Here is a 10,891-nt window from a genome sequence, read left to right as displayed (position 1 = left end):
AACACTTTGAGATATTCTCCTTTGTTATTAAGCTTGTGATGCTCTACACTGTCAGGTTTTTTGCCAATTATAGTTAAGGTACAATGGTGTATTCACTGGATCAAAGTCTCACACTGGCGGTAGAGGAATGATTTGTAAGTCTTTATTCATCTGAATTGTACAATAGAATACCTGAGGAATGCAAATAATCCCTCTAAGGACTCAATAGAAAAGCTGTTAAAATGACAGTGTAAGACTATTATTATTCTGAATTGGTGTTTTAGCCGAAGTAATTATTTCTTATCTTGTTGTTCCACAATAGTTCTTAGTTTATTAGTTATGATGACCATATTTACAAAACAAAATTTGAATCCAATTTTAGATATTATTTTTACAGATTTCACTTTACTTTGTGTGGTTTATGCTTTTGTTCAATTGGTCACGTGGTCCATTATTTAATCAATCTAGAAGTCAGCTTATTAAATGTTTACTTTAAGAAAAAATAGTGTATACGCACTGAAGTACAGTTTGACTAGTAGAATTTTTAGGTAACTTTTTGCGTAAAAAGCCAGCTCATGTCAGATGTGGCTTTTGATATCCATATAATTTAAGTTTGTTGCTTAATATGTCAGTTTCAGAAGTACTTTATTTTGAGGTTAAATGTCCTATGAAATTTCAGAAATATCAATTAACTGTGATTTTTGGTTTAGACACTCTGTAGCATTAACTGTCCCGATATATTCTTTTTTACCACGCTATATTTTCACTGGATAACTAAAAGAAATAAAGACTTGTATAATGAGGATTGAAAACCACTGATGGCGTATTTACATAAGTAAACGATAGAAGACCAGCCTTATATAACAAACGTGTGAAAACTGTCGAGTGAACTTTTATATTCTTTGTCCCATCTAAAACCCTACTCAGTGGGCCATGCACTTAATCTCATAATAGCTCTGATCCCCTGCTATTTTCTTTGACAAATGTGTGTTGATGAACTTGTGGTTTAGTTCATTTTTTTTCTGAAGTGACATTTGCATTGATTATTTAAAGGATTGTAGGCCACAGTTTCAAAGCACTTTACCATAATAGCTGTTAAAACCTTAGTATAAATCTTGGAGATTAGTAGGACTAAGAATAAGAACTCAGCAAGCGTAAAAACATATGCTGTATGGGTGCTTTAGATCTGAAACATCTATAGCATCCACAATGCTATATTGAATTCTATACCTCTAGACTGCAAGAATATTTCCTGTACACCATACCTGTTATGTTTACTCCTGAACATATAAGGCTGTCATTCTTTCCATTCACACCTGGTATGAAATATTCCTCTATACATAATATTACCTGAATAAGGTTATGTTTTGGTAATTTATTAATGGTTCTGTTGCATTTCAGTATAGAGGAATGTGACTACATTTTTACTGTTGAAATTATTGCAGTGATATTGTATTTCCTATAGTTATAAATGTACAGATTTACAAAGATAGAAACAATAAAACACCGAACCTTCAAAAACTAGTTTTATAAAGCTAAAGTTCTAATCTTGCAGTTTTGAATGTGTAAAAATTGGATTACATTAGCTCACAAGCAGCAAAACTGTAGCTGGTGTTGTCAGTTATTGGAAAATGGAGAGAGATTTCTTTGGTTCTTCATTTAACAAAAAAGTAAAAACTATCACTACTATTGAGGGGTATTTTCCTGAAGAGGTAATGGAGGGGTGGGACAAACCAGAAGAGACATGCGATCTTGTATTCATTAGCTGTGATATACTCCAAGATCAATAGCCAGCGGTACCAGGGTGCTGCTTGCTGTATAGGAGCTGATAGAGTCTGGTGTTCTTTCCACCTGAGTATCAGCTGCTTTAAAAGTCCCTGGGACACAATCATAGAAGCCAAAGTCAGAGGAAAAAGGAAAGATTTTATTTTACCTTATCATATATTAGGACTGTGACTTGGAAGTAAGAAAAATTCAGTTTACAGAAGCTGAAAGTTTTATAGAATCAAGGTGCTCCAACTTGCATATCTCTGTTATCCAAAGATTTTGTTATTTTCTAAAATTATTCATATTTCATATATTTTAAAGTAAAACTAGATAACAGTAAAATATTAATAGAGTACACCTGAAGCAATTACTGCCTGTTAATGCCTTGACCTTGGAAAGCAATACACAAAAAGATGGCATCATAAAACCGTGCAATTCTTATGAATATGTATGTGCTACTTGATAATAATGAATGTGGTACAGTCATGCATGCACTACAAGATAATGTTGTGCCCTTTTTTGTCTACAGGTTGATAAAAATTAAAGAGTGGGTGGACAAGCATGACCCAGGTGCTTTGGTCATTCCTTTTAGTGGGGCCTTGGAACTCAAGTTGCAAGAAATGAGTGCTGAGGAGAAACAGAAGTATCTGGAAGAGAACATGACACAAAGGTTAATTAGCATTCATTTTCCCTACACTTTATTATCAACTATTTCCTTGCAGTAATTTAATTGCTTGCGCTGATAGAATAATAAATGACAGAGTAATTACCATTATAAAGAGAGAATCTTCTCCTTTCTTTACCATGAGACAGAGTGAAAAGATTTATTTTAAATTAAGTTTTTAACTGTCATCTGTCATCTCTGTACAGTGTTTTAATTATAACATAGGTATTAGTTATGTATATTTTTGAGAGAGAATGATCACCAAAACTCTTTCTTCATCCTGGGGAATGGGGCTGGTGGAGGAAAAATTTGCCATCATTTTTCTGAATATCTGTAATAAATTGTTCCAATATTGAATTTCAGTCAAACGGTTCAGCTTTTATGACCTACGGTTCTGAAAATTGCATGAGACCAGAAGTACTGTGTGAAAGGATGATTTAAATTTACCCTTTCTTTTTGTGTGTTTTCTGAATAAACAAATCAAAATGCTGTCTTTAAGATAGTATAGCAAAAAGTAATTCTTCTAAAAGCTTTTTCTTCTTTAACTGCCCTGTTTGTCAACATGTTTGAAAGTGTAGAATAGGGGGAAGAGCCCATGTCTTCCAAATGTGTGATGCTTTTCCTGCAGATTGATTACTGGAGGCATTTAGCTGTTTCTTGTGTATATATTGAATGAATTGGTTTCATTTTATTTCAGTGCTTTACCAAAGATCATTAAGGCTGGGTATGCGGCACTCCAACTAGAATACTTTTTCACTGCAGGCCCAGATGAAGTGCGTGCATGGACCATCAGGGTAAGATTCATACTTATTCATCAGCTATATCCAGTTCCACACTATTGAATTCAGATTGATATCACTGACTTTGAAGTTTGTCATGGTGGCGGTTAGCTAGTCATTACAGATGAGGTTTTTGTCCAGGATAACTTTAATTATTTGTGAGCTGCTGAACAGTGAAAGTGGAGCTGCATTGATTGAGGCAGGTAACAATTGATTCTGCCTATTACATAGTCTGAATTTCTTCATCCTGTAGAATCTGTCTACCCTCCTCCTGTGGTCAGAGATAAGACGTACCAGTATTGTGCTTGCTTAATCTGTGTGACTGGGTTTGTCTGCAGTGAAATTGATGTTGCTTTTCATTTTGTATTCGCTAAGTTTGTTTGGGTTGCGGGTGGTTCTTTCCTCCTTTGCTTTGCTCGGATTACATTTTCAGCAATAAAAGCAATATAACATCATTATACTCCTCATGGATACACAGTTGAGCTCAAAAAACCTAAAACCAGTGTGTAATAATTCATATCTTTTACTGATTTGAATATGTAGAAGTAGTTAATCTTGATAGTTTTCTCTGTGGTTCCTAGTGCCAAAAATTATATTATATATATTTTAAATATTGATATAGGTTGATTACAGCCATAGAGACTGACTAATTTATTCCCAGAAGACAATAAGCTGTGTTGTAGTGGTTTGCTTTTGAATGTAAATACTATATTTGAAAGAAGAGAATATTATAGAGATGAGTATTGAAAAAATATTGTGAAATGCCCATACTTACAAACTCCGTATTACAGATTGCAAAAATACCAAGTTTTGGAAGTGGTGTGTGTTGTATGTCTGTTTTAGTGCTGTGCTTTGATTTACGTTTTAAAGTAATTTTTGCTTTCAAAAACTGCTGTAATTCCATCATTTTTATTTAATGTTACTATGGCTGCTGAAGCATCTCAACAAAGATTTAAAAACAATTTTCTTATGTATGAGTATTATTAACTTTTTCCCCCTACTTCACCCTTTTAAGTGATTATTCTTAGACAGGGTCTTGTACCTAAGTCCACAAAATACCATCAAGCATGCATGTTTTGCCGCTCTTCGTTATTTGCCGGTTTAAAAAGCACCTTCTAAAAGTCCAGTGTTTTCAATAGGAGCAATGCTTGCCCTTTACTAGAAAATTTGAAAGCTGGTTTATCTTGAGACTGATTGTAAGTATCTGTGATTTAATGTGCTAAGATATTTAGTCAGGTAAGCATCAGTGAGTAGCCATATTAACCCAATACATCTTTTATTGTAAAAACTGTGCTTTACAGTGTCAGACTCTTTAGCACTTTAACATGCTTTATTAAGCAGCCTTTAGGTCGCCATTATTTCTCAGATTTCTTTCCATGGTTGTATGTGCACAGAATGTATGTCCTGTAATTTAAGCTATGCAGCAATTATGCTGCATTTTTTTCTTCTCCATGAACTTAAATTCTCTTGTGATGGTTGCATGAATATGTGCAGTTATAATTTTAATTATTGAATTTTAGATGTAGTAGTGGGTGACAGCTTTTAAAAAATATATATGCATTTGTTCTATATTTAGACTTGTTAAAATAATTCTGGAAATAAAGTCATATTATCATTTGGTTTAAGCTACATAGTAATGTATTTTTATGGTTCCAAATGTATTACTTTTAGAGATTCTGTAGTCTGTTTGAAAAGCGGAGAATGTATATTTAAACACAACTGAAGTCTCTGGTAATACAGCTTTAAAAATTACGTAGAATTTTATGTTCCTTGGATTCTGTATGGAGAACTAAAGATCGAAATGAATCCCACAACAGAACGCAATTACAGCTTCTCAAATCAATACTGCTTTTGATAACCATTAGAAAAAACAAAGCTGCTTTTAAATATCAGTTGGTTTATCTGTGGTACAAGCATCTATCTGTGTCCCAATATTGAGAATTAGTCAGTTGTGTGCTTGACATTTTAACTGATACGAAACAAAGTTTCAGCAGAGCCTGAAAAGCATACCAGAAAGGAGGAATCGCTCTCCTGTAATCAATCTTCTTAAATGCAATTAATTTTCTTCTGGTCTTTCTTTGACAGAAAGGGACGAAGGCTCCTCAGGCAGCAGGAAAGATTCACACAGATTTTGAAAAGGGATTCATTATGGCTGAAGTAATGAAATATGAAGATTTTAAAGAAGGAGGTTCGGAAGCAGCTGTCAAGGTGAGCTTCCCCATCTTTTCCTTCTCCCCTCCTCCATACACACCATTTTCCCATTTCAAGTCTGTTTTTCATTGGAAAGAAGTCCCTGGTGGTAAGTGAATCTGACAGTCACCTCTAATAATAGACCACAGATGTATTGTCTTTCTATACTTGTGAAAGAATTAAAATACAATAACTTAACTAACAAAGATGTGACAATTTTAGTTACCAAGATATGGTGGCTAAGGGACTGATTTGATTGTCAACATTAAGAGCAAGAGTTGTTCTTAACTTTTGCATGCATGTATGGTTTTAGCTATTATATTTTAATAGGAAGGACCAAGCTAGTGTTTTGGTAAGATTTAAAATGATTTTTGACTCTATAGAATCAGAAAAGATATCTAACTTTTTAATTAGTTTAAAATCACTAGCTGTCTGCATTTTTAAATAAAAAGTAAATTTATTTTCTATTATCACTGAAGCCATTACTATACAAATTTCTAATCCAAATGTTTAAGGGACTACATTATTACAGAAGTGCATTTTTAAAGCAGTGAAATCTAATCAGGTTCTGGTCACAATCATTAAAAGCATAACATCTACCATTTTAGGTAGCTAGTTTTACCTTGATAGATGCAATATTTTCTGTCTGAGGATCAAATCTATCTTTCAGCATCCTGATTTTATAGTGCCCCTAGTAATTATATGTAGCTTGGGAAAATATAGCAGACCAAGTTTTTTGGCTATTTTTTACTGAATAGGTACTGAAAACTTTTTTCCCCTTCTGGTACTTTGTAGTTAGAGTTTTATTAAGATGAGAAATTTTATCTGCTTTCTCAACACTAGAGGGCAGAGACTGATTGGGTGCCCAAAGTTGTGCCCTTATTACAGCAGATAAATTAAATCTGATTTGCAGTTATTAAACATGGAGATAAATTAGATGTAGCAAATCAGTGCCTTAAGAAGAGCTATCCTGTTTTTTATTGCTATTGTATTTGTTCAGTTCTTGCTTGTATTAGAAGGGAGCGATAGTTCCCTTTTTCATACAGATTTGATGGGTGTTGTATTGCTTATGTAGCATTGCTGACATTTATTTAAATGTGTATGTTAAAATTACAAATTATATAAAAAGTTAGTTATTTTAACCCACCTCAGTATTTGATAGTCCCTGTTGTATTGTGTTAAAGAATTTGAAAGGCTTTGCCTCATTGTTTTCTATTTGATAGCTTGAAAGGTATGCAAAACTGTCATTTCAGATTGAGCTTATTCTTAGGAGTATCGCTAAGGAAGATCATACTGAGCAGCAGGGCTTTAATAGGTCTGTTTGAACCCCAGGAAGTGGAAAAAAAAATCCCACTATAATTGGTTCATTGTGGCATGTGAACTATCTTCCAGAAAGGGAAGTGGAATTACAGTGGTACAACTAAGCCACAGCCATAAATAAATCTAATGTTCTAGCATCAGAAACCTTGTTTGTGTTGCTGAGAATTGAATTATGCCAAGAGTAAGTTAAGTACCTCATGATGTACAGAGCTTAAGAATCTGCCTAAAACAATGTTATATTAGTACCTATTATGATCATGAATGTTTTTATTTAATTTTTTATAATGTAAGCATCCAGAAATGTGAGGTTTTGCTAAAAATATAAAATTATAATAAGATTTTGGTACAGTTTATAATGCATCACTAGAGTATGCACATTTGCATTGCCAATAACAAACTTTTTAAAACTGAAGTAAAATAAAATCTTTGTTTTAAAAAAATGATATTACGTAGATCTTATTAAATAGACTATCTTGGGCTATAAGCAATATTAATTACCTTACGTTGCCTTTCTAAGCTGAATTTGGATGCATTTTGGAGTAATCTGAAATAACAGTAGTAATGCGAGTTGCTTGCTTTGTATGTTATCAAGTTGATCGATTTTTAAGTTTGATTTTGTGTGTCTAACACCAGTACAGCATAACTAATTTAATGCCAGTGCTGTGAACTATACACTGAATAGCTCTGTGTGGGCTTTGTAGTCTACAGGGATATCACATTATTAGCAATCATATCTGCTTAGGCAAAGCTGGCTTCTACAGATGGCTGCTTTCAAGTGCAAATGAACTGGTTAGACGTGTCTTGTTTAATACATACTCAAGATTCACAAATGGGTATTGATTTTTTCAACCAGTGTTTCTGATAGCAATGGAAATGGATTAAATGGTCTCTAGAGAATTTAAAGGAACACTGTCACTTTTAATTAATTGTAAACTGGTGAAAAAAAACCCAAACAAAACACACAAACTTACATTAGTGTGTCAAAATGTATTTAATTAAAGGAGACTGACTATACAGTGTGCAGTGGTATGTTAGAAAAAATTAACATTTATTTTGTGTAGACCAAGTTATTTGTAAATATGTGTGAATAATTTATGTATTAACTGTAGAAATTCCATTTACCTGTGTTGTAGCTTACTGATTTTTTTTTTTAACAGTTTTATTAGTGCTTATATAACCAAATAATCTGATTACTCTTGACTTGTCAGTATTATTGGGCTCTTCAAAGGGAAGACCTACTAATATGCCTTGAGAGCAAACCTTTTATAGTGTAAACCCATTTTCAAAAGAAAAATACAAAAACATGTATAAGCTTTTATTTCTATATTAATAAAGTGTCAGATGGGATAAGGTAATTACTGTGGCAGTAAGTGTTTGTTGATTGTGCAGGCTGTTACATCTAAGGTTTACTGTAGGTTAGAATCACCGGTTGTGCCATTGAACTCAAGAATGACAGCTACAAGATCATTGAGCTTCTAGATTCCTAGGCAGCAATATAGGAAACATGTTGCTTTGCAGAGCAAGTTTTTCTGACAGAAAGGTGTTAAAGTAACTATGTAGCATTAATCTGATCTATTCTGCTGTAACTAAGGTCATTAGTTAACAGCTTTCGTGTAATGGGAGCTTAGTGTGCCACCACTGTGACAGTGTCATTGAGAATAATGGCACAGTGAGGTCTTGCATGGAAGCACTTTCCCTTGCAAGAGGAAATTTCAAAACAGGAAGGGCTGTTGAGCTGGAGCAGTGACTCACAAGTTTTCTATGCTGTAGGTCCTTTGGTTAAAAATATATATATATTTATTGATAGAAAGCAGACCACCTCCCCCCAAATTTTGACTCCATACCTTCCCTGTAGCTAGTAGAACAGTTGGCTTAATTTTTAAAAAATAGACCAGAATTGGAGAGGAAAAAATTAATAAGCTTTAATGGATGTTGATGTTTAGTAGAGTTGCTGGTTATTTTGTATCTGCTCTATTTATTTCTTCTTCCTGAATAAAGGAAGTGGAGAGTAGGATAGTACCAAACCTCCTTTAGTCTTCTCAGCCTTCTTCTTCACCCCTACCCTTGCAGTTATTTCTATCCTTCTCTGTACTTGATATGCTTCCATTTTTTGTATCACCAGCAAATTTGATCACAGTTAAATTACTCTAAAGAAATACCCAACAACAGCTCTTCATTTTCTGTGCAAAAGCATAGAAGAGTACTCTGCTTGAAAAGTAAGGCATGCACAATTACAACTTTTTTGCGTGCTGAGCCCATCTTTTGTTTTTAACTCTATTTTTTATTTGATGGAAGAACATCAGCAGAGCACCTGGAAGGAGTCTGTATACTATTTGGTAGCCATACTGCTAAGATTTAAACCATGGGTTGATTGTCCTCCTCTATGACTAGTCTTAAAGTGATGATGAGCCCCTGAAGAAATTTTAGAAGCAGGAATAAAACCCTTAAAAGCTAAAAGAAAAATATTTTTAAGATGTATTTTATCCACTTGTATCTAATGAGTTAGTGTTTACAGGCAACATAGAAATGTAACATTAACAGCATGTAATAAAATCTAATTTCAGTGGAGAGGAAATTATGATTCTAAAATCCAGTTCCACCAAATCAAGGTGTTACAAGTGTCAGAGTCGTCATTTTTTTTAAATTTTGTTTTAACCAAAATATATAATACTTTTAAATTGGGGTTTTCTTTTATATGCTTGTGGTTAAAGTAGTAATTCATTTCTTTCCTGTCTTTTCTATTTTCAGGCTGCTGGAAAATACAGACAACAAGGCAGAAATTACATAGTTGAGGATGGAGATATTATCTTCTTTAAATTTAATACACCTCAACAACCCAAGAAGAAATGAATATCATATGTTGTTCATTAATCAGAAATAAACTGTGCTGCTTCAAAAGGCATATGAATTTTTATTTAGACAGGAATATCTGAAAACAGAAAACATACAGTATATATCTAGGGAAAAATCCCCCCCCAAATTGAAATTACTTGTTTGTTTTGAATTAAAATATGGCACCCCCAGTGAACATACAAGTTCACTAAATGTGAACAGCTTTGAATTTCAAACGATTAAGACCCTACTCCAAATTGTAGAAGCTTTTCAGGAACCATATTACTCTCATGATACTTCATTAATCTCCATCATGTATGCCAAGCCTGACACGTTTGACAGTGAGGACAATGTGGCTTGCTCCTTTTTGAATCTACAGATAATGCATGTTTTACAGTACTCCAGATGTCTACACTCAATAAAACATTTGACAAAACCAGCCTTGGTGTGTTTGGGGATGTCTGTATTGACTGACTGTGGTGTGCTGAATGTGATACGGCACCTGGTGGCTGCTGATTACAGAATTTTAAGACGTGTATGATACAGTAACTGGCAGTGTGGGGCAGCTGCAATTGTATCTTAAAAGTGTGTCTTTCATGGGAATTGGAAGATTAGGATGCCACTGATTTGTCTCAAAAAAGTTAATGAATTTGTAGATGGACATTTATTGAAAGATGATAGTAATGATAATAAAAAGGATACAGCATAAGTGTTTTTTGACTGCTGAGAGCAAAATATATATAAAAATTTGTTTTCTCTTTGAGGCTGGAGTTTTTTTGCTTAGATTGTTTTGAAAGGAGTATTATTAAATTGTGGGGGTTGACCCAGTGGAGTTTGTTGTATGTAGCCCTCTCAGATCAAGTTTTCAGGCCATTAGAAACAGATATCTACTTAAAAGAAGAGAGGAAAGAGGTAATCACTTTAGTCTGTAGTCAGGCAAAAGGTGGGGGAGAGTGGCATCTTAGAAACTAACTTATTCAGAGGGGCATGAGCTTATGTAGACAGCTTACTTTGTCAGATGCCATGAATGGACTTTCAGAAAACTGGGATACTAAATAAGAAAAGAATAAAATCATTTAAATACAAAGGATAGGAAAAGGGAGCAGAAAAGAGGAGACCCTGCAGAAAGAAGCAAAGGTGGGTTGAAGAGGTCAAATGGGATAAACAAAGTAGTTAACCCATTGAGGGACACGGGTTATAAAAGCTAAAGGAAGTTAAAAGTTAAAGGAAGAGGCCAGTGTCCAGCCATGCGATCAGTTCTAGGGATGTAGATTGCCTGTGTAGCTACTTGCACACCCCTTTAACTATGACCAAGAGCTGTACTCTCTGGGTATTGTCGATTTAAATATATTATTAAAAT

At 34.0% G+C, this 10,891-nt stretch overlaps 1 protein-coding gene across 1 annotated transcript in view; it reads left to right on the top strand.

Annotated features, from left to right (window-relative positions):
* OLA1 (Obg like ATPase 1) overlaps positions 1-9,970 on the top strand; it is a 215,941-nt gene extending 205,971 nt beyond the window's left edge. Inside the window, exons 8-11 of the mRNA XM_019522940.1 lie at positions 2,276-2,416; positions 3,108-3,204; positions 5,275-5,397; positions 9,448-9,970. Coding sequence (XP_019378485.1) covers positions 2,276-2,416; positions 3,108-3,204; positions 5,275-5,397; positions 9,448-9,549 — 463 coding nt within the window. The 3' untranslated portion in view covers positions 9,550-9,970. The remainder of the gene's footprint in view (positions 1-2,275; positions 2,417-3,107; positions 3,205-5,274; positions 5,398-9,447) is intronic.
* The last annotated feature ends 921 nt before the right edge of the window (positions 9,971-10,891 follow it).

Source organism: Gavialis gangeticus, unplaced genomic scaffold (genome assembly GCF_001723915.1).
Source record: "Gavialis gangeticus isolate Ggan-Ray unplaced genomic scaffold, GavGan_comp1, whole genome shotgun sequence".
In the NCBI taxonomy this organism is placed as follows: Eukaryota; Metazoa; Chordata; order Crocodylia; family Gavialidae; genus Gavialis; species Gavialis gangeticus.
The sequence above is the reverse complement of the archived record's forward strand: the minus strand, read 5'-3'. Positions and strand labels throughout refer to the sequence as shown.